Source organism: Miniopterus schreibersii (genome assembly GCF_964146895.1).
Source record: "Miniopterus schreibersii genome assembly, chromosome: 4".
Lineage (NCBI taxonomy): Eukaryota > Metazoa > Chordata > Mammalia > Chiroptera > Miniopteridae > Miniopterus > Miniopterus schreibersii.
The window spans coordinates 13,315,232-13,339,695 of NC_138105.1; the positions used below are offsets into that span (position 1 = coordinate 13,315,232).

General features: G+C 46.3%; 1 protein-coding gene across 4 annotated transcripts in view; it reads left to right on the forward strand.

The window, feature by feature from the left end:
- PPP2R2B (protein phosphatase 2 regulatory subunit Bbeta) overlaps positions 1–24,464 on the forward strand; it is a 388,391-nt gene that overhangs the window by 143,853 nt on the left and 220,074 nt on the right. The window contains exons 1-2 of one of the 4 annotated variants that reach the window (XM_081135389.1): positions 5,927–6,144; positions 6,656–6,849. The exons of 2 other annotated variants lie outside the window; for them this stretch is intronic. In XM_081135389.1, coding sequence (XP_080991515.1) covers positions 6,780–6,849 — 70 coding nt within the window. In that variant the 5' untranslated portion in view covers positions 5,927–6,144; positions 6,656–6,779. Of the gene's footprint in view, positions 1–5,926; positions 6,145–6,655; positions 6,850–24,464 lie in introns of those variants that run through there. One more of the 4 variants, XM_081135390.1, reaches the window with a different exon arrangement.

Consider the following 24,464-nt stretch of genomic DNA (forward strand, 5'->3'; position numbering starts at 1 on the left):
GTTGGACGATGGAATGCTCTGGAATTTGGGAGACTCAAGTGTCACGAACATGGAAGGAACTCTACAGATAACAGGGATGAGCAGGAAAATATATCGGCAGGTAATGTGTTTCCATTGGTGTGCTGGGAAGCGTCTAACAAGCAGCCCTCACTTGAAAAAGTCCTGACTTAAATAGGTTTTTTATCTCCGTGCTAGAGCTGTGCCGCTGCGGCAGATCGCGGGTTTGAAGCTGGCAACGTGAGTCCCTCCAGGCGGAGCAGGACTGAGATGCGCGCAGCGCTGTTAGGCTGGCTCTCGGTGGCCAGCGCCGAGCAGCGCCCGCACGCTGTGCGTTTCCAGAAGGTGCTCTACTTGGATAATTGAGGGAACATTTTCTACGTGAAATCCGTAAGAGTCCAGAGTCTCAAATTTATACAATATCTTTTTTTAATTTGTTATTCTCATCACATCATTTTAATTTGCAGTAGAAAGTGCATCCTTAAGTGCAGACATTATTATCATGAATTAACATTAGTTGGGCATACATACTCTACTACGTTTTCAAGTTACACCCTAGTTGTAAACTAAGCATTTTTATTTATTTTGTTCGAAATATTACAGATGTCCCTTTTTCTCCCCAATGACCCGTTCCACCCCGTCCCAGCCCCTCCCCAGTCCCTCTCCCCACCACTGTCCGTGTCCTTGGGTTGTGCATATAAATTCTTTGGTCACTCTCTCCCCCTCCACCCACCCGCCCTCCTCCATCCCTCTGACATTCGTCAGTCTCATCCATGCTTCCATGTCATTGAATCTATTCTGTTCATCAGTTTATTAAGTTCTTTAGATTCCACGTATAAGCGAGATCATGTGATGTTTGTCTTTCTCTGCCTGGCTTATTTCACTCAGCAGAATACTCTCCAGGTCCGTCCCTGCTGTCCCACAGGGTACAAGATCCTTCCTCTTTACAGCTGCGTAGTATCCCATGGTGTGAATGTCCCACAGCTTTTCATCCACTCACCTACTGATGGGCACTTGGGCTGTTTCCAGATCTTAGCTATTGTAAACTGCGCTGCTATGGACATAGAGGTGCATATATTCTTTCTGATGAGTGTTTCGGGATTTTTAGAATATATTCCCAGAAGTGGGATCACTGGGTCAAAAGGCAGCTCTGTTTTTAATGTTTTGAGGACCCTCCACACTGCTTTCCATAGTGGCTGCCCCAGTCTGCACTCCCACCAGCAGTGCACCAGGGCTCCCCTTTCTCCACACCCTCCCCAGCACTTGTTTGTTGATTTGTTGATGGAGCCATTCTGACAGGGGTGAGGTGATAACTCATTGTGGTTTTAATTTGCATCTCTGATGATTAGCGACCTTGAGCATTTTCTCATGTGTCTCTTGGCCATCTGTGTGTCCTCTTTGGAGAAGTGGCTATTCAGGTCCTTTGCCCATTTTTTAATTGGATTGTTGGTCTTTCTCTTGCTGAGTAGTATGAGTTCCTTGTACACTTTGGAAATTAGCCCCTTATCAGATTCATCCTTGGCAAATATGTGTTCCCAGACCGTGGGGTTCCTTTGTATTTTGAGGCTCAAATTTATACAATATCTTAAGGGCAAGGTGCTTTGCTTTCCTTTCCTAGGTTAAATGCCATGTTAAAAGATCACTCCTTTGGTATTACATGTTGTAACATGCACAAAGCAATTGCAAACCTTGCTAGAAATGCAAGAGGTCATCCTCTGGGCAGTCAGCACACAAACCAACTCAGAGAGTTGTGCATTCGGTGCTTCGTGGCCCTACGGAACGATCCCATGCGTCTCCTCCATAGAGATGTGATTAGTTCTGCACACACAAAATGTGGAAATCAAGTGGGGATCATCCTAATTCATTCCATTTGCATAGGACTTTGTGGCTTACACAGGGCTTTTTGCAAAATTGTAAAATTTCATGCACCCAGTTTCTAACTGCTCATTAAGACAGATTGATAGGTAGTAAAACTTAGGTTTCTGGGTCACTTTTGTTCACACGAATGATTGACTTGCAGTGCGTCTCTCCATTTCTCTGCCGATGGAGACCCCAATGAGCCACTGCTCGGAAAAAGAACTGACATTTAGTGAGGCCTGGCCACAGGCCAATCCTGTAGTGAGCCCTTCCTTTACGTTGTCTCCGAAGCCACTCAACAACCTAGGAAGTAGCTCCTATTCTTTGCTTCCATTTGCAAATACAGAGGCTCAGAGATGTTAAATTACTTGCCAAAGGTCATGAGATTCATAAATGCCTGAGCTGGGACACAAACCAGGACTGTCTGACACCTAAAGCCTATATTGAGTCACCAGACTGGTTTAGGTCAAAGGTTTTAATAAAATTGTAGATATTTAATGTGCTAATTGGACAGGACGACCTAAAAGGTTGCAGGGAAAGCAACTCGGGGGAGGGCACATGGGAGTGTTGGGGGAAGGGGACCGGGACATGGGTGATAAAAAAGAATGTGTCCACATGCCGTCATGCTGAGGTGTGTAACTTAAGAAGGCTGTGTATTTGTAATCGGCCTTTTCTGTGTCAAGCACAAGCCTGAATTAGGTCAGCCTTTCAGAATGTTCTCTGTTGACCCTTTTGTGGCCTGAGGCCCCCTTTACATAAACTGTAAATTAGACACTAAGCGCCATGATATAGCAGAGACTAACTGAACACCTTATGCATTGATGCTGCTGAACCTCCAGTCCTGTCCCGATGGCTGATGTAGCAGGTGCTTAAATATCGGTTCACTGTTCCTAATGGTGATGAGAGTAATTGCTCAACAAGTAAGAGCAATGTATTCTTTCCAAGCATTATCTCACTTAATCCTTACAATAGCTGAATGAAGTATCTGTCTCCCTAATTTATAGATTAAAGAAACAACACGTGGCTTAAGGAGCTCTTGTAATTTGCTCACACCACAGTAAGTGGCTGAAAATCAGCTTTGCCTGATATTGGAGGCTGGCAGTTAGCATCATGATACAGTAAGATATAGCTGTATTTACTGGTTTATATGCATTTGTTATATTTCTGAGAAAGCACATATTAACATCAGATGATAGAGTTTAAGTTCTGTGAAGGAAGGAGCTCTTTTGTTTTACCCATATCTCCAGCACTCAGAACAACTCTTGGCATTTTACTATGTGCTCAGTAATATTTTTGGTGCATATGCATATAAAAATGGGTAGGCACAGTTATTTCAATAGGAATAGGAGTTACAAGCTAAAAAATCAGTGGTTCACAACAGGTTTTGTTGTCAGTTTTTTTTTGGTTTATTTGTTTGTTTTTATTGTAAGCATTTTAGTAAGGGTAGAACTCTAGAACCTAAATATCACTGTAACAAATTCAGTAATTACTCATTCATTCAAGAAACATATATATTCATTCAACAAAGGTAATTGCACATCTCTTAAGTGCCACACACTTAATATCAGAGATATATTGGAAATGATTGACAATAAGAAGAAGACAGCTGTTGCAAAATGCACTGCGCCTTGAAGAAGGCCAAGTGGAGGGTGTAGAGACAGAAAATACCAGAGGAAGGGACTACAGTGTTGTCAAGAATTTCTCAATGAAGTAGGAACAGTTCTGCCAAGAACACAGGAAGGGACAGAGGGAATGATATGTGCAAATGCCAGATGCTTTGGGAAAGAACTTGACATGCCAGAGGAACAGAAAGGAGGTCAGCGAGCCGTCTGAGAAGTGGTCTAGGTAGTCCTTTCAACCACGGGACTGCACGGGGCTTCCTTGAGTCTCTTACCTCCTGGGCCACACCTACACGGCATTGTACTCAAGCACGAAGCCAAGGGCTTTGTTTGTCTTGATTTGGGGTGGAGGAGCTGGTTCCCGGTTGTTCATAGTAGAAAAGTGTGATCCACAAAACAGGAACCTTGGAATCCACTTAATCCAGAACTTATGTCTTAGGGGAAACGAAATAAAAGCCTGCACTGTTGAATAAACGCAGGAGGAGTTTTGCAGGAAACATGAAAGTGACCCTTTCGTAAGCCCAGCGGCCCGATCTGGGGAGGCCCGTTCCCGTCACTGGTTACAGTGGGAAGTTCCTCGGCACAGCCTGGGCCTACCCGGTTCATCACGCACCTCTGCTCCCATCCAGCCCACGCTCCAGGAGCACGAAGGGGAGAATTTCCCAGACACGGTTTTTCCAAGGCCTTCTGTCCCAACTTAAGGTCGTTTCACCTGGAAGCAAGGTGTCTTCTCGCCACTTTGAGATGAACTTAGTCTTTTCCCTCCTCCACCCCTTCGCCCCGTCTGTCTCTACGGCAATCTGCAAGAGAAACAAGGCTGTGTAACCCCAGGTGAGCTGACCACCGGAGCCTTGGTGACAGATCCAGCTCCAGCGCGTCACATGGGAAACCCAGCTCAGCAAGGGTGCCGAAGAGCGTTAAAGCAGCTTGCACCAGCCTTCACCTGCCACTGGGATTTATAGGTGACTTTTTTAAAAAAATATCTTCATTGATTTCAGAGAAGGAAGGGAGAGGGAGAGAGGGAAACATCAATGATGAGAGAGTCATTGATCGGCTGCCTCCTGCACGCCCCCAACTGGGGATCGAGCCCCCAACCCGGGCATGTGCCCTGACCCCGAGAATTGAACTGCGATCTCCTGGATCCTAGGTCGATGCTCAACCGCTGAGACACACCCGGCCAGGCTATAGGGTGACTTTTGAACAAGCAGTCAAAATAAGCAAGGAAGACTTAACCACCAGATGAGAATAACACGGGCTCTCTTGTAAGCTGAACTCCCATCTCCCCCTAATTATATCAAAGAATATTCCTACTCTGTCCTCCCGGAGACATGCTGTCACTTTCTGGAGAAGGGGACAATGCCTTCTCCACCTGCCAGAGCATCTATTCTTTGTGGCAATCTAATGGCAATTGAGGACTTGTTTTCCCATTTTTTTGAACTTCAAATACTTTCTAAATTGTGTTAGCCGAAGCATTGTATGTATATAATTAACTCACAGGTCCCTCTGGGCTCATCTAGCTAAACTCGTGGAGCTTAACTGAGCAAGACATTTGCTGATGTCTCCTCCTGCGGTGACACCCACTGGAATGAATCCCTTCTACAAGAGGAACCGGGGAATGTCTTTTTCCAAATTGGCTTTCTAGTGAGTTGGGTTGCTTCATAAATGATTCTGGTTTCATAACAGTAATGATCTAATTTTGCTTTCACATACAGAATTTGGGGGAAGCATGAAGGGGGTGGTAGGGAATTCGGGGGCAGGCCTCTTTTTTGTATTCACTGGATCTCTGAAATTCCCTCAGGGTGGCAGTGGCTTTCTGTGGGCACAGGGCTCCAGGGGCCTGCCCTGTGGAGAGCAAATGTAAGCAGGCCCTGCCGTGTTCTGCCTTCTCTGGCAAACCCCACAGGAAGGCCTGCTGCACTTCATCCAAAACCAAGTGCACGGGGCTCGGGATGGCGAACTTGTTCGGTCTGACTGTGTTGACTAGATTCACACATAACCCAGCCCTCTGCCTCCCTCTGCCTGTGTAGACATAAACGCCTATAACTAGATGCTTATGACTGAATGAAGAAGTCAGTTTGATGGCAGAAAAGTTCTGGTGGCTGTTTCCCTTTCTATTCCCAGCCCAGAGGGCTTAAGCTGAGCGCTGAGAAGCTCTCTGCCCATTCTGTACTCTTTTCAGGCTTGGGGACCCCAGGCCTTGCCCTTTCACTCCATCAAGGGATTGCATGCATTATATAAGGGTGAGCAAAGGGACCTGGATGTCCCCTTCCTGCATACCCAAGTGACCCGTCTTCTCTTTGCTGGTCCGAAGCGCAGGTGTCCTGGGAAAGGCTGCAAGCCGGGGGCTGTGGGTGTCAGAGGGAACGCCGCCCTGGGCTGCAGGGCAGGGGAGGGGGAGGTTGGGAGCGCGCGCCGCCGCTGTTCACCTGAGCCCGCAGCCTGCGGCCGGCTCCCGGGTGGCGGCCCGAGGCCGCGTGCGCCCCACTGCAGCAGGGAGCAGCCGCAGCCTCGGCCTCGGCCACGCCGGGCTGGGGAAGAGTCCTGGGGCTGCTGACGCGGCTGGGAGGAGCCTCGCCTTTAATGCACCAGCCGCCTCCAGCCTCCAGCCTCCTGCAGCAGCGGCGGCGGCGGCGGCGGCAGCAGCGGCGAGTGCGCGCGTGTGGGTGTGCGGGTGAGTGCGCTGGCGCCGGCCGCAGCGCCCTGCCCAGCTCCCCGCGGGCCGCCCAGCCCCCGCCCGCCCGAGCCGCCCTCCCGCGGGACCGGCACCCTCACCCGGCCCGGGCCGGCCTGAATCCTGCCCCCTGCCATCTCGCCACTGCAGCTCGGTCCAGAAAGGCACCATTTTGTCGCGGCTGCCCGCTCTCCCAAGGGGAGGAGGGATCTTTTTTTTTTTTTTTTTTTTTTTGCATTTTGGAGCGGCTGCCAAGGAGGGGAACCTGTTGGGCATCTCCCCAGCCCGGCTCGTGAGCGCCTCCGGGGCGGCGGGCGGGACCAGACCCCTCGGGGCACGGCGCGCCTTGGCACGGGAGCTGGCGCAGCATCCTCGCCGGGAGCCGGAGCCGGAGCGAGCGCACCGCGGGAGCCGCCGCCGCAGCCGCGGAGAGCCCGAGCGGAGGAGGTGACAGCTCCACTGCCGGGTTTTTATTTTTATTTTTCTCTCCGCCTCCCCGTCTCCTCCTCAGGCTCGGACCATGGTGCAGTCCCCCTGGCTCCCCTGCCCCCCTCTCCTGTGAGACTGGCTGCGGGGAGGGATCATGGATACTTGTCTGCCGGCTTCTGGTTCCCACGCAAGTAAGCCTGCCGTCAATGGAGGAGGACATTGATACCCGCAAAATCAACAACAGTTTCCTGCGCGACCACAGCTATGCGACCGAAGGTAACGCCAGCCGCGCCGCATTCCGCCGCCGGGGCCGCGCGCAAGTTGCGGATCTTTCTGCTCCGCGGGCTGCAGGGCTCGTGGCGGCGGAGACTCCTCCGGGCGCGGGCGCGGGCGGGGGCGCGGGCTCGGCTCGCAGGGGCGGCCCCCCGTGCGCCCCGCGGCCATCCGGGCTCCGCCGGGCGAGCCCGGCGTTCAGCAGCAGGTGGACCCGGCACCCACGGGAGTTAAAATGGCCCTCGGGGGTTTTTTTCAGGGTGGGGCTCGCGGCTGGAAACATGACCCCTAGAAGACAGATGACCTCTCCCCCACGGTGTTTGCGGGGGGTCTTGCGGGGAGAGAGGGAGGAAAGGGGCGCGGAGGCCGGTGGGTCCTCCCCGCCCTGCGCGTAACGATGCGTCTCTCGGGGCGGCCGTGGGGCGGGCGCGGTTTCATTTCCTGCCGGCTCATCTCTCCGGCCCGGTTACCTGCTCAGACAATCAGCCCCCCCTATCCCCCCCAAAAAAGCCCTTTGCAGAAGGACGAGCCCCTCTCCCCTTGGAAGTGCATTCGCAAGCGATGCAAAGGTGGCCGGGGAACGGTGTCTCGGCGGCGATCGAATTAGCCTGACACGTGGGGCGAGCCATGCGACCAGTGGGGCCTTTAAAAAATCACCATTATGAATTCTGCAGCAGGAGTTTCTGCTGAATCAACAGCCGGCGGAAAGCAAGAGGGTTGGGTCAGGCTGAGCTCTGCCGGGAGGTGGAATTGTGGCCTCTCCCCCAGCTTGTTCTGGAACTAGCCTGAGTTCTGTGCAGGGAGGCCGGGGAAAGTCAGCAGGTGGAACTCATTCTGCCTTTTGTGTGTGAACAGACTGGAGGCTTTTCTTTTCTTTTTCTTTTTTTAATACCAAAACTTTTGTATTTTTGCTTTCACTCCCTACCTGTAGGCCTTTACCCTTAACCACGCGTAGAAAGTGTTGGATTCTCACATGGTCAGATCCACGTGAGGAAATTGTGTGAAAGCGCTTTAGGAAAATAGAGCAAGGTGTGTTCATTTAAGACTATTATTCTTGGGTGCTAAAATGTCTATGATGTTTAACAAATCAAGATGACTGGAGACATGTGTGGTGGGGGAGTGAAAGAGCTCAAGCCCTGAAAGAAATAAAAAGGCACAACTTGGGAAGAAGGCTGGCATTTTTCTATAAATATCCCTGGAAGTTTTAGATAAAAAGATTGCCCAGTGCTGTTGGAAACACATTCTCTGTCCACCCTTATTATTGGAGAGCAGCAAGCTTCATATGTCCGTGGTGCTAACAGATTAAGCAGAGTTGTGTGAGCTCTGGCCTTCTAGGAGCTTAGAAACGGCTTTTCAGATGTCCAGCCCGTCCCTCCCCCACACCAAGGCACCATACTTGCTGATTCTTTTTATTTGCACGATCACAATGTGGATGTAAGATGCTCTTGGGCGTAGCGCTTGGTCACTGGCTCAGTTACCAGGTAGGACATGATTAGCTCTGTGTCTGAGCATGACATCCAAGAGAGAAGGTGGCCTTGGGTCTGTTGGCGTCTTGGGAGGACACATCTTCTGTTTGTGACAACAAAGGAAGAGGGCTGCCTCCGTGATTTCTTGCATATTGCATAATGCTACCAAGTGCAGGCAAAGGAAACTTACTGAGCTGAGAAGATGGGCAGATCGGGGCCATGTGTAAAGAAATGAGTTAAAAATGGCTTTCCTTATTGCCTTCAGGACCCTAGCTACTACTGTCTAATCTTTGTTCCTATTTTAAGGCATTTTTGTAAACTGATTCTGAATAAAATATCTGGGTTTATATCAAAAGTGAGACAAAAAGCTTTCTAAAATCTTTCTAAATCAACCTCTCACATATATCTCTGTCTGTCTCTCTCTTAGACTTAGACGATGTAGAAAGGAGTTGGGTAGAGCAGGAAGTTCATGGTCTTAATCTGTTCGTTTTAGGGAATGTCCATGCGGTCGTGCTGGCCAGAGGGGGAGGCGTCCCTCCTAATGAGCACTGGTGCAGCTGGAAGGACACCAGATCAAGATATTCTTTGTTAAAATCCACTTTATTGGGGGCTTGCCCCCGAAGTTCTCTTCCCCTTTGTTAACTTAAGCCCACTTTCAGAGGAATTAGCTTCTAGGTCCTTCTGTAGACTTTTCATTTCTTTTTGTCTCTTTTGATAGTTTTGTATTTTTCCTACCTGCCCCGATAAGTCAGATTTTTTTCCTCCAAGATCTCCTTCCCATTTATCTCTGAATTTTTCTTCCCGGTGCTCAGATCATTCCACACTGCAGTATTCTATTTAAAGCTGAAAGGTTTTTGCTGTGTAGTTAGTGTGAAGGACTCTAAGCTCAATTTGCATTGTAAGTGGTAGCTGCCGGCAAGTTTATCCAGCTAAGGAGCAAAGAAGATGCTAAAGGACACTTTTACCCAAGATTATGAGTCAGTCTCTCTCTCTCTCTCTCTCTCTCTCTCTCTCAAGAAATGTATGATGTGTATTTATAAAGACATTCCTATGACTCTTCTTTTATTCTGGGCATTAAAGTTACCACCCTACCCTACCTTTCTACCTTTTTCTAGCTTTCCTCCCTTTTTAAAATTACCATCTTTGAGCATCTTCTATGTTCCCAGCACTGTGCTGAGCTTTTTGTAGTAGCATCTTAATGCATCCAAACCTCGCTAAGTGGGTGCTGTTATTTCCATTTTCAAATAATGAAACTGAGCAACAGAGGCCCAGAGATGTTACTAATTTGCCAAGGTCATCAAGACAATCAAGGCAAGAGCTTGTCTTCAAACTCAAGACTGTCTGACGACCCATCACAGTCTCTTCCACTAGGAAGCTCTGCACTGCCTGATTTTCCTTCAGCCATGAGCTACTGTTATGGGGACGGTCACAGTGTTATTATCTTTGCATGTAAACTGTATTCCTATCTGGGGCAGAATTCTTTGCAGGGATCATTTGAAAGTATGTGTGTGTGTGTGTGGGGGGGGGGGGGGGTTGTATGGGAGAAAAGGCATGGGTAGGGTTGAAATAACCACAACATAACACAATGGTTTTGAGTTTCCTAACCAGCGGCTCATTGCTCAAATCTCTAATGTACATGTAGCTTTCTTTCTAAATTTTTAGGCGTGATAGAACCAATTGAAGCCCCTTCTCCATTAGGACAGTCTGAAAGTTTTCTAGATTAATCTTCCTACTCACAAATGAGGCCACAGAGAGAATAGTCTATTTAAGTGGAGTTTACAGGAATGGTAATCTGGTTAGAAGGGGGAGTCAGAGAACATGTTTTATTTATTTATTTTTTAAATATGCTTTTATTATTGATTTTTAGAGACAGAGGAAGGGAGAGGGATAGAGAGATCAAAACATTGATAAGAAACATCATGGATCACCACATCCCCTACTGGGGAGCTAGCTGGCAACCTGGGCATGTGCTCTGACTGGGAATTGAACCACTGACTTCTTCGTTCCTGGGTCATTGCTCACCTACTGAGCAACACTGGCCAGGCCAGAGAACACGTTTTAAAACAACTACTCTGGTCTCAGTTTCCTTAACTGTAAAATGGGAATAGCAATAGGACCTATGCCACAGAGAAAAAATATTTACTACAGGGAAAGCACTGAAGATAGTGCCTAATATAAAGCCAGACCTCAATAAATGCCCCCAAAACATTATAGCTGTTGCTGTTATTAAGCTGTGTTTTCATAACAAGAACTGTTTTTCCTGGGATTGTGTTGATTTGGGTTTATCTTAAAGGAAAGGGCTAGTGGACGTAGGGGAGAGGTCACACTAAAACCCACCCCAGTATCTTCTTGGCTCAGCCACTAGCCATGGCTCCTGCCATTTATTAATTTGCCTTAATGTACTTGCTGATTACTTTCTGGGAGCAAGTAAATTCCGTCTTCTCTCAGAGGCCTTCAAAACCCATAGTGTCTGTATGTCCTGAAGGAAGAACAAATTTACTTATTACATGTAGCTCCTTCCAATAATTGATTCATTGTGCCTTTACGTCCTTGAACCAGTGTTAATGGACTTTCTGCAGGGGACTGCCAGCATGTTGCTGTACGGACGTGGTCTCTGTCCTCATGGCGCTTTCAGTCTAGCAGAGCAGGCAGACAGTAAATGATTTTGCAAATAAATATAGAGTTACCAACCGTGAGAAGTGATGTTTAGGAAAAGCACAGGGTGCCTGAGGCCATCTGTAAGGTGGAAAGGCAGATCTAACTTCGATTGGGGGTTCAGAGAAAGTTTAAGCTGAGAACTAAAGGCTGAGTCAGGAATGAACAAGAGCTGACGGCGTTTCAGGGAGAAGGGACAATCCGTACAAAGCTCAGAGACATAAAATAGTTGGGCAGCTTCCAGGAATGGAAAGATGCCATGGCTGTAGGGAACAGGAGGAAGTGCGATGGAAATGAGGCTGGAGCCGGCGGTTGCTTTAGAATTCACCCAAACCGAGAAAAAAGAAGGCTAGGATAGGGGGTGGGTCAATGGAGAGATATTTGATAAAGCGCATAGAAACAGTCAAGTTTAGGTGGTCAGTCAATGGATAGTCACTGTAATTTTTTTTCCCCAACTTTGTCTGTTTGGAAATTTTCATAGTAAAATGTTAGAAAAAGAGACCGGGGAGGTATTTAGGCACCTGATCACATGGAGCCTTGTTGAACATAAGAAGTTTGGACTTTATCCAAAGACGGGTCGAAAGCCATTAAAAGATTTTGATCAGGGGTGGAAATATGATCAGGTTTGTTTTTTCAAAGTCGGTCTGGCTGCTCTGCAGGGTGGGGTCATAGGGCTGGGCAGGGAGCGAGCAGCGGTGAAAGCAAGGAGATAATTAGGAGGCCCAGGCTGTGCTCACGGGAAATCAGATAGATCTGAGACACTGGAAGGATGGGCAGGACTTGCTTGATGTGATAGATTGGGTAGAAATGGAGATGGTGTCAAGAACGACTCCCAGGATTTTGCCATAAGAATGGGTGCATAATGGGGCACTTCACCGAAACTGGACAAAGACTCTGGACGATGACGAATTTGAGGGGCATGTGAAACATGTAGTCTCACAGTGACACTCTTAAGGAAGCAGTTGGATGTCTGAGTCTGAAGTGCAGAAGAAAGATCTGGACTAGACATATAACTGGGACATCACGCATATTAAAGGAATTTAAAGCTATGAATAGATGAGATGACTGGGAGAAGAGCACCCATGGCAGAATTTGAGCCAATGAGTGAAAAATTACAAGAAACCAGTCTTGGTTTGGTATAAAGAAATTGTAACACAAAGTACCTCCCATGGAATGCCTTAGTAAGCACGTTAATCACACACTGAAGCTATTCAAGTAACGCTGCATGGCCATTTCTCAGCAGCGTGATAGATTAAGAGAGACCAGTCTTGGGTGGGTTGAGTTTCGAGGGTCCCTAAACTTGAGATCTGTGTAATCTGTGATAAATTATGGCTTCCTGGGGGGTACAAGAATCAAAGTGAGGAAGTAAAATTCCCTGCCCCCCCACAACATGTTCAAGAAAGAGAGGAGCTGTGAAGAATAAAACTGGAAGGTGCATGAAAATGTCTTGAAATGGGGAGGCACTGGAGAAATAAACAGAGGTGATATGATGATGGAGAGCTGCCTCGGAGTTCCTTAAGTTGCTTTATGTATTTGTATGCAAATGCCAGGTCAGAATAGTATTTGCAATGCATATGGATGAGTGTTTGAGTTCTCTGCTGCTCTCAGGAAAATATGAAATGGAAGGTGGGCAGAAGCTGCCGTATGCTATTGTAAATGACCTTTCTGGGGACGGGAAATGTTCTGCCACTAAACACAATAACCAGAGTGCATTGAAAATCTCTAGCAAGTATTCATTATTAGCATCCAGGTCCCCAGGGGCAATCCCGAGCCCTTTATGAGGGCTGGTCAGAAACGTACCAATGAACCTGGGGTGAATAATATTAGGCCAGTCCTGTCAAAATATTGGTAATGCTCCATGGAAAGAGCACAGCTGTAGACTGACATTCCGAGACTCTGGCATTTGCATTTACGAGGAAACGAAGGATCCAATTTATGCACTTAGCTGGGGATAGAGAGCTAAGGTTGCTGGAGAACTGCCTGTATCCCAGGCATTTTCCTAACGTGTTTCTTGTGTGCTGACTCAGTTAATCACCTTCCGCAGTCCTGAGAGAATGGTTGCATTGGCCCCACTTTTCAGAATAAGTTTCAAGGTTTGCAGAAGCACATGAACTTGTGTTAAGGTCCCATACTCGTAAGTGGCAGAGCCAGGCTGGAAGCCAGGACTCCCTGGGCTGCAGGCATGTGCTCTGTGCCCATCCTTGCTGCCTCTTGTTGGCTTGTGGGGGGGAAATGCAGGTTGTATTGCCCTCTGCATCCAGCCAGCAGGTGCCCGTTCAGGGCTGCTCCGTTCACTTGGCCCCTCGCTTCTCGGTACCGCAGTGCGCATGTCTGCACCATCATCCCCCTTTTCCCACAGGGAGGGAGCGGAGTTAATTCCCCCACCCAGTGCCCGAGTCCTGAGCTGACTTACACCTGTAGATTTATTCTACTCTATAAAAAAAGAGGGGGGAAATTTATGGAATCGAGCAATCAAAATGTGGAAATGAGCTGGGTTCGCCCTGGCCAATTTGGCTCAGTGGTTAGAGCGTCGGCCCTCGGACTGAAGGGTCTCAGGTTTGATTCCGGTCAAGGGCATGTACCTGGGCTGCAGGCTCAATCCCCGCCCGGTCAGGGCGCATGCAGGAGGCGACCAATCGCTGTGTCTCTCTCTCTGTCTCTGTCTCCCTTCCATTCTCTCCGAAAAAGCAATGGAAAAAATATCCTCGGGTTAGGATTACAAAAAAATAATAATACATTTTTTTAATTAGCTGGGTTTTTATAGCCTTCTCCATGTCCCTCACACCCAATGCAGTCCCCAGGCTGAGCTGAGATGGTTCCGCTGGGCCATCAGGCACCTATTCTGCAGAGCCGATGACAATTTCCTGGAGCAGAGCAAAGGAGTGGGACAGAGGCAGCTATGCGATGGCTGATAGTCTTTTGCGTATAAATGTGGAGGCATCTGAGGCCTCATTTGGGCCAGAGCAGCTCTAATTCTGCCCCCCTCACCCCCCATTAATGAGATGAGTTTGCTTTCACCAAACTTGTCATCTTTTCTACCAAATTTCCTTCTTTCACTTTTCCAGTCGAGCTCTAGAATCAGGCAGAAAATTGGCTCTGATATACCACCGGTTCTGACATACCTGTCCTGTTGGAAGCACAGATTCTTTTTACAAGACCACTGGGAGCTTTGTCTTGAGTAATCCAGAACCCTTGAATTCTTAAGCTCCAAGTTCACCATTGAAAGAGCTAGGAGTGATGATGGTAAGATATGCATGTGTGAAATCCATGGAAAACGAGTCAGTATGAATTGGTGTCTTTGGAGAAGGGATCGTGGTGGGTAATTGAAAGAGATGGGTTTGTGGAGGGGGAAGTCAGGCTCTCAGTTATGTGCTTTAAAAGAAAGAAACGTGATTGCTTACAGCACATGTGAAGAAATGAAGGGGACTCTGTAGACAAGGAGCAAAAAGATGCATGGAATCTAAGGATCTGGAGGGGCCCCTGTAGGCAGGTATTTACCTGAGAAAGCTGAGGTCTGCTAGATGGAATGTGCCAGAGTACCTTACCTGTGAGACGAGGTATTCCAGGTACACTGGGCTTGATGCTGGGGGCCCAACAGCCTCCTCCATCAGGCGTTGCTGATTCTGCTGCTGTAAATCTGTGTTAAGTAACGAACCTGAAGTAGTCAAGGAATGACAGCCACCTCCTCCACTGAATGAAGGGGGTCAGCTTTGTGACCCTCCCTGGATGCACAGGATACAGGGAATGGGAAAGCTGGGAAGGGAATATTCCCTTCCCAAGATGCCGAGCATTTGCAGGTGGTCTGAAAGACAGATCTCTCGGGTCCCTAAGTACAAAATATCACCAGGGAAGGATTCACCAGGAAGGATTTCACCAAAGGGGAGGGGAGCAGGAAAAACTCGAGGAGGGGAACATTGCTCAGGGAACTTTGCAGAAGTCAAGCTGGGGCCAGGAACACCCAAGGTAGGAGGTCTGTTGGTTCCCAACAGTTGCATTGTGGTCCTTCACATTTCTCTCCGCCTTGACGTCTTTATTTATAAGGCAAATAATAACGTAAATGCCTTTTTACTCTAAAGGATTGGAGCATTATACAAGCAGATAAAGCAAATTCTGAATCACCCTCCATCCCCACGCCCACCCCACTTCCCTGCCCAGGGGCTACCATTGTCAGTAGTTGGGTATGCATCCTTGGCGCCACCTTCGTGTGGGTATTTCTTCATTTAAATATATGTGAACAGATATGCACTGGGGGCGGGGGGGGGTCTCTGTGTAACTGAATGCATACTGCTCGCTTGCACTTTGGTTTTTTCTCCCACTCAATGATATATGTTTGAAAGATCTGTTCATGTCAGGACACCTACATCTGCCTTCTTTCTCCTGGCTGCTCAGTGCCCATGGTTCTGTTGGTAATTCCCTTGCGGATGGATGGAAAATTGTTTCTAGCTTTTGACATTATGTGAGATGCTACAGTGTTTATTCATGTATATATGCTTTGCTTCAAAATGCTCTCCTTCCTGATTCTATCACCCTTAAAGTCCAGATATAGGTTCTCATTTCCTAACAAAATGGCAAGAAGGACTCTCTGGTCCTTCACATAGTCTCTGAGTAACCTTGGATACGTCATCTAACTTCGTGAACTTGACTTTGCTAATGTAGAACATGGGAATGGCGGGCATACCTGTTTATACCCAAACCATTGCGGACTTGAGTGTTAGTGACGAATCGTGATGGTTGCTGGCCATTGTGGAAGACTCACCATGTGCCACGGACGGACTGTGGGCTTTACAGCATTTTTCTCGTTGAATCCTCGCACCTCTGTAGGTTGATACTGTCCTTTTATCCCTTTAGGTGCAAAATTGAAGCAGAAGGAGATTAGCACTTGTCCAAGGTTACCCAACAGTGAGTGGCCGAACAGAAGTCACTCCCAGCCCTGTCTGACTGTCAAGCCGGTGTCCCTAAACCCTGCAGCAGGTCATCTCAGTGTAGGGTGTGGACACACCTGTGTCAGGCCAAAGTCACCATGGTGACACGGAGCCAGGATTTTTCATTTCCCCAAAGAAACATGCTTTTGAATCAATACCAGTACAAAGAGTCCAATTTTTATCAAGACTTTGAAAATAAATTGAGGGAAAATTGGAAGACAATGCTGTATCCTAAGCTCTGACTTGGATTATATCCTAAGTGGGTACTTTTCCCAGTCCTGCCACCATAATTAGTCACTTTTACTCTCTGGGCTTCAGTTTCCTAATCTACGAAAATGCGGTTGAAGATGGGGGAGGGGAGGCATGCTCTCTCTAGATGTTTCTGGTTGGAAGTTTCTGTGCTGCACTTGGTCTGCATTTGTGACCATCTGGGTAGATCTCCTTGGTATGTTCTGATGTGCTCAGTGGCGAGTCTGGGGGCACAGGCATAGGCTTTGAATGGTCCCAGAGTCTCAGGCCTGGCTGTACTTACTGATGGGGCAGCTCATCCTCCTGGCAGGAAGGCTCTGGTGCAGCCGAGAGGCAGAGCCAGAAAGGAAAGCGTCCCTTTGCCAAAAGCTGCTGCAGATGGAGGAGCCAGTCTGTCTGGGCGGCCCATGACTTTGAGAGGAGCCATTTGGCAAAGTTGTTGGCAGGAGCTGCCTTGCAGCATGGATGCTGGAGACTGTCCTGCGCTGGAGTGAATTAGGGACGCGGCAGAGGTGGCTGGTGGAACAAATAGCCATCTGGTGAGCAGGACGCTGCTCATCTTGCCGCACAGACGGGCCGAGCAAGTGCCGATCGCGAGGCCGCGCTCTCAGCGCCACGTTTGACGGGCGCAAGGGGACGTGTCCCTTGCTGTTATGGTATATTATTGTGTACTCCACGGAGGCGGGTATAAACCCCCGTGAGCCTGGCTCTTTCGGAACTCAGGGAGGCTCTGATTTCTTCCACTGTTCAAAGTAGGAAAGGAAATTCATCAATTCTAACAAAATCCAAGCGCTGTATTTATCGCCAGCTGCTATGAGGGTTGTGCTGGGGACTATGGTGAAGTGTAAGTTCTTGTTCCCAAGCATCTTTCTACCTACTCAGGCAGATGACACTCTTGCCTTCTCGAAAGGAACTTAACCTCGTGCCAGGCGTGTGAGTCTGTGCTGTGTGGCCCGTCTGCTATCAGGTGCCTGAGGTGGTAGAACCAGAGCCTGCCTGGCTCTAGACCCCCTTCCAGCAGGGTTCGCTCTGTGGCCTGGACGGATCACACCACATCTTTCTTTCTTTCTTTCTTCCTTCCTTCCTTCCTTTCTTTCTTTCTTTCTTTCTTTCTTTCTTTCTTTCTTTCTTTCTTTCTTTCTTTCTTTCTTTCTTTCTTTCTTTCTTTCTTTCTTCTCTCTTTCTCTCTTTCTTCTCTCTTTCTCTCTTTCTCTCTTCCTCTCTTCCTCTCTTCCTCTCTTCCTCTCTTCCTCCCTCCCTCTCTTCCTCCCTCCCTCCCTCCCTCCCTCCCTCCCTCCCTCCCTCCCTCCCTCCCTCCCTTCCCTCCCTTCCCAAAATGTGTTTCATTGGGATGGTTCCCCACTCATCTGGATTCAGGGGCTTCCTCCAGCAGGCTGATAGAGGATGGTGGAGCACCCAACCCTTGGAACAACCATTTGTGCCAGGCTAAAGACAGTGGGCATTTTATAGCATCCTGGGCATTTGACACCCATGAAGCAGCAGCTGAGGTCCTGCGCCAGGCACTCCTTGTGTTTTCTCTTCTCTCCTGGAGAGGAATGAAGGACATCCTCTGCGAGAGGCACGGTCCTGTGGGAGGCTGTCACCACCAGAAAGGCTGATTGCGCTCTTACCTGTAAAACATGGCAGGAGACGAGGCAACATGCCCCCTGCTAACATGTTGTGGTTTATATATGAGAATTAAATAAATACAAAAGAGCCTTCTCTTGCTTCATGCATTTGGGACAGATAGTTGATGGTAATTTGGAAAAGTTAAGACAGAGAATTATAAAAATGGTATACTTATTTTACACAGCATTCTCTGATTTTGATGAAGGGCTTGTTGACAAATCAAGGCTTAATCTTTCAGTAGGGTCTGCTGATTGGGGAGTGTAATATTTTTCTTACACAAAGCGCACCCAGAATGAAAAAGACCATGTCTGAGTTTGGTCCTTGAGGTTGAGTGAGAGCATAGATACCTGAGAAGCATCCTTACTACAGGCCCATCTGGATTTTTTAGGTCTTTTTTACCATTGCTTGTCCATTTTCTTATATGGGGCCTGCCTGGAAAATAGCAAACATCACATGCTTATTAAGAAAATAAGGGACTAGGTTTCTGTTTTACTGATTATGGAACTGTCACTTAGAGAGTTTGTGTAATCAATTAGCAGAGTAGGGATTTCAGTGCATGCAGGTATGTTTGACACAAAAATGTATGTTCTTAAGAAAAAATTTACATATATCACAGTAATTTTTTTACAAAGCTCTTGGTCGTATATTTTGGGTCCCCTATTGCCCTATGAATAGCCTTCTAATAGGGTAAAAATGTGGTGTCATCTCCACGTTGTACAGGTATGTAAATGTTCTAGAACATGGGTAGGGAAACTTCCTATGAAGAGCTAAACAGTAAATATTTTAGGCTTTGCTGATCACACAGTCTATATCCCAACTACTCAACCCTGCCATTGTAGCCTGTGGATATGGCTGTGTTCTAGTGAAACTCTATTTGCAAAAGCCAGTGGAGGCCCATGGACCGTAGTTTGCTGATCCCTAGTCTAAAAAAGTGTTTGAAACCCCATAGAAGTTCAAAAAACATTATTCTTCCAAGCGAACGGTTGCAGTAAGTGCTAGAGGGAAGCTGAACTGAACAGGAATGGCTTAGTGGGGAAAGACAGGCCTTGGTGGGATTCTGCCAGCTGGAGAGGAGTGCCAAGGGCTTTCCTAAGCAAGAGTGGAGTCTTGTGTGATGATAGGAGGCAAGGAAAATGGTATGTTGTCGGAGCAAACGATCTGGAGACTAGAGAGGAAACAGACTGTTTGATAGCCCATTAGAATCCCCACTAACCATACTTCTTCTAAGTAGTGTCCCCCAGTTGTTACTCATTAGTCATTTAGAAAATATTTATCATATACTAGGCACCTTGCTAAAAAAACAACAGGTGTACAATGAAAAAGAAACAGATATACACCCTGCTTTCATAGAATTTGTGTTCTGTTGGGAAGACAAACGTTAAATAAATACAAACATAAGGATATGACTATAAATCTTATTAAATAAGAGGTTATGAAAGAATAAAATATATGTTCACTAATGAAAACTTGCACTATAAAGAAAAGTGCAAAAATAGAAAATCAAGCCCCGGCCGGATGGCTCAGTTGGTTGGAGAGTTGTCCTGTGCACCAAAATGCTTTGGATATGGATCCAGGTCAGGGCACATACCTAGGCTGTGGGTTCGATTCCTGGTCAGGGGACCTACCTAGGTCGTGGGTTCGATCTCTGGTCAGGGCATGTATAAGAGGCAACCGATTGATGTTTCTCTCTCTCTCCCTCCCTTACTCTTTCTAAACTCAATTTTTAAAAAAACAAACATATCCTCAAGTGAGGATTTAAAAAAAAATAATCTAATCAAATTTATCTCTAGCCTCAGGCATCATCATTATAAACACTCTTTGATGTATTTCCTTCCACGGTGCTTATGTGTGTTGTGTGGGTGTGTGAGAGAGTGAGAAAGTAATGGATAAATACTGAGATTATGTAAAATGGTATCATATCCCCTGTTGTGTACTGTGAGCATTTTTCTGTACCATCCTATAGTTAAGCCATAATTTTACCAATCACCTAATGCAGGAAGTTGATTATTTTCAATATTTTGCTATAGTAATAATTGTGTGACAACTAATTGAATTAATCTAAATCATCTCTCTGGTTATTTTCTTAGAACAAGTTTCTAACATCAAGATTGCTGGGCTAAATAGTACAATCAATCAAGTTTCTAGAAAATATTAATAAATTGCCTTCTAAAAAAGTCATACCCAGGATCGTCTTTACAATTGCCCTGGCTCTTTGCCACTTTTGTTCCGTCTATATTTTGCCTCTACCTCACATTGTCACAGATTTTCAGAGTGTTTAAGTTCATACCAGAAAGCTTATGTGGAGTGAAGACTAGAAAAATATTCATAGAGATATAACCATGGAACTTTAATATGATCCCATTGCCCTTGTTTTTCCCCACAGCCTTAGGTACTTTTACCTGTTCTGAGAGGAAGGCAAGCTCAGTTCTCAGACTCTGGGATTTTGTGCCCTCCTATATTAAATAAAATGACATTCATGGTTCCAGGGCATCATTTGTAGATAAGTATATGGAACCTAGTGACCCAGAAATGTTAATTTTTCTCAAACTGGTGAGTAGGTAACTTCAAAGAATGATTGACCCAGTATGACAACCAATATGGTTGTTTAATGACCTAGTCTCGAGGAGGGGGGTTTCAAATTAGACATTTTTGAAAGCAATGCTAACTTCTTCTTGTTGTTGTTGTTAATACTATGTGTGATTGAGTGAAATTTCAACCCAGGCAAATCTGAGAAAAATCAGACTCTAACTATCATTGGCTTTACACTTCCAGCTATCTCTAGTTTTGTCTAAAAATTGGGAGCATGATTTCATGGAAATGAAAAGTGCAACTCTTAGAAACTACCATTGGGATTATTTTTTTAGTGCATGATTTTTAGTCCCTTTTCAAAGTATATTGGCTACCTGCCTTTCAGCAGTCTTTGGGGATGATAGTTGGGAGCCAGTCTGAAGTCTCAGCTCATTTTGCTGAGTATTTGGAATTATCTTTCTCCCCCTGAAGTGTCTTGAGGCACTGAAATGGAAATACTAAGTTTTTTGAGACATTTCTCATGTAAGAATTTTATGAAGTACTAAAAACGATACACAGGTTAGGACCCAAGTGTTCAGCAGATAAAATTTAAAGGATGATGTGGATGAATGGATGGTGGGTGCATGGATGAATGGATGGATGGAGGATGGATGGGTGGGTGGGTGGATGGATGAATGGATGGATGGATGAATGGATGGATAGAGGATGGATGGATCGGTGGATGGATGGATGATGGATGGATGGAGGATAGATGGTAGATTGATGATGGATGGTGGATGGATGATAGATGGATGGAAGATGGATGGATGGAGGATGGATGGACAGATGGATGATGGATGGATGGAGGATGGATGGATGGATGGATGGATGGAGGATGGATGGATGGATGGATGGATGGAAGATGGATGGATGGAGGATGGATGGATAGATGGATGATGGATGGATGGAGGATGGATGGAGGATGGATGGATGGAGGATGGATGGTGGATGGATGATGGGGGGATGATGGATGGGTAGATGGATGGATGGATAGATAGATGGATGGATGGATAGATGGGTGGATGATGGATGGATAGATGGATGGATGGATGCAGGATGGATGGATGGAAGATGGATGGATGGAGGATGGATGGATAGATGGATGATGGATGGATGGAGGATGGATGGAAGATGGATGGAGGATGGATGGATGGAGGATGGATGGAGGATGGATGGAGGATGGATGGATGGATGGAGGATGGATGGATGGATGGATGATGGATGGATGGATGGATGGATGGATGGATGGATGGATGGATGGATGGATGGATGAAGGAAGGTGGGACAGAGGGTAGAAGAGCTCTCCTGGAACCCTGAGCTAACAGAAGAGACTGGGACAGTTCAGTGTTTCTAACTGACATGACGAGTATCCAGTTCCACTCCAGTTCTGTAGGATTGGCCTGGGTGAAACTGAGGAGTTATGCTTTGGAAGTCAGAACCCTCCGAACACTTCATAGGTCATAGGGGGAAGTTTGGGGTACAGTTCTATATGTGAACAAAGTGTATTTCCCTACAAGTTGTCTGACCCCTTGCAGGGTCAGAGATCAAACACTTGCTAAGGTCACCTGGAACCTGAAGAACTCCGTGCACTGTGGTAAAAAAGGCAAAAGCAATCCCAAGATCATACTGTGGCTGCCAACATGCTTACTCAGTCCCTAAGCTTCCTCAGCACAATTTGAGATGGAAATTTTCCGATCAGAATTTTTCCTACAAGTCTTAGAAACTTGGATTTGAGCCCGTTGTGCAGGCCAGGTTTTTTCTTGACAAGCAGGTTGCCTTTGAGTCACTCAAGTGGATGGCCTTGATTTAGACATTGGCACATGCTGAACAGGGGAAAAATATTTTCCTACTCTTGTTCGACCCTTTAAAAAGATTAGTCTGTTCACAATTTTCTCCTGTGTTTATAAAGCTTGATGTTTTCTGCTTGTCTCCTCACCTCCCGAGTCTCTCATACCTGATCTTCAAACTAACCAGGCTGGCTTGCGCTAGGTCTTCACTACCCCAGGCCATTCCTGCTTCTCGGCCTCACACATGCTTTTTCTTCTTCCCTGGGACCTCCAGGGCCTGCCTCAAATCCACATTTCCCCATGAAGTTTTCCCTGAATTCCTCAAGTTCTTTCATCATGACAATAATCCTATGAGGTACAGGCATTATCCCCATTTCACAAACGTGAGAACTGAGGTCCAAGTTCAAGTTCAGATAGCCATCCAGAAAGAGGCAGACCTGAAGATCATTTCCCCAATGAAAGCAACTCCTAGAAGGTTGTCATCACATTGTTGCTTCTCTGGTCTATCCTACAGAGAAGAGTGCAGTCCTTGGCACATGGGTGCTTAGCGAATGGCTTTTGAACTTGACTTGAGTTTGAGAGTAGCTTGGTAATGTCTCTAGTTAGGACAGCAGCCAGTTACATGTTCTTTCCTTGGGTGTTTGAACTTGTAAATCCCTCTAAACACGTTGAAGCCAGGTTCTCCTACCTCCACGACAGTTTAAAGATATAGGGGCGATGACAAAAGATGTGCTATATTATTTTTGCAATCACTTGGAAACTGACAGCTAATTGAAACTATAGCCTGTTCTTTAATCCATTCATTTGTTTATGGGTTTGTTTTTCCGTTGGGCTCTTTAACCATCCAGCAGGTATTGATTGAGCAACTGAAACCTCGTTTATGCATATGCGTTGGTAAATGATGATATCAGTACAAAAAAATGTGGAAAAGCTTATTAACATTGGTCATAGGGGGAGGGGAGAAGCAAGCAAACATAAGACTACTAAAAAATGTCTCCATGATAAAAAGGGTGGGATTCCTTTTATACAAAGTTCTATGTGTGGATATTAAGAATCCCATGAAAAAAATGGCTACCAAAATATTGATATGTATCTCAGATTGAATTTTACGTAATTTTTTACTGCTTATATTTTCTATAATGTGTGGTAGTTTTAAATAAGTATATACATTGTTTGCATCATAAAAACAATTAAGCCGTCATTGTGGTGAAAATAATTCATGAGCATGTACTGTGAGCAAAGAATTAGTCTCTGGGTATCAATCTAGTAAATGTTCCCCTGAGCTCTTTCTCTTACTTGAAGTCACATTAATAACTTTTCAAATGAAAATCAGTTTGAACCCCAGAAGGGTAGTGGTAAGTGGACACTAGTTACTGTCAAATTCTGTAACAAGAGTCCCTCTCGAGCTCTTACCTGTAGGTCTGGGTGAAAGGGGTTTATAGCGAGCTTGGACCTTGGACCAAAGAGCCCCTTTGGTCTTTGTGTCTTGGCTGAAACAGTAAAGGTAAAATGAGATGTCTGACCTCATCCAATCATTTCATAAGGGGCTGGGAAAGCACCTGGATGAGTCAGTAAAAACTGCAGTGATGGAAAAGCCATCTCAGAAAAAATGTCCCAGAGCCCGTGGGTCAGAGCCAGTCCCTCCGCACAGGAAGGATCTCACGGTCTGTGTTTATTGACACAGAAGGTGGTTTTAATTACCCTGAAGGAATTTCTGGCATGTTTTGCCAAAGCCAGTCTTAAGATGTTTAATCAGTGGGTCAGTGACAACCAGACCTACTGGAGAGGTCTGCACATGTGCGGCTGGCCCAGTATACTACATTGCAACGCGACTGTTAGTGACAGAGCATAGGTATGTTTTATCAGAGTAACATAGGCAAGAAAATTCCACTGTCCACTCATAGGATGTTCTTTTTTTTTTTTTTTTAAACTTTCCATATTTATATAGAACTTTATTAATTTCATTTAGGGTGTAAGATTTGTTCACATGAAATATTCCTTTATTTATTTATTTAATTTTAATTTTTTTTTAAAAATTTTATTATTGTTTAAAATATTACAGATGTCCCTTTTTCTCCCCAATGACCCGTTCCACCCTGTCCCACCCCCTCCCCAGTCCCTCTCCCCACCATTGTCCGTGTCCTTGGGTTGTGCATATCTGCATGTAAATTCTTTGGTTACTCTCTCCCCCTCCACCCACCCGCCCTCCTCCCTCCCTCTGACATTCGTCAGTCTCATCTATGCTTCTCATGGGATGTTGTTGACTTGGGAAAGTATGGCATGTTTTATATTTGGGAAGCCTTTGTTTCCTTTGCAGTCATTGATCTTGGTCTAAGCAATCT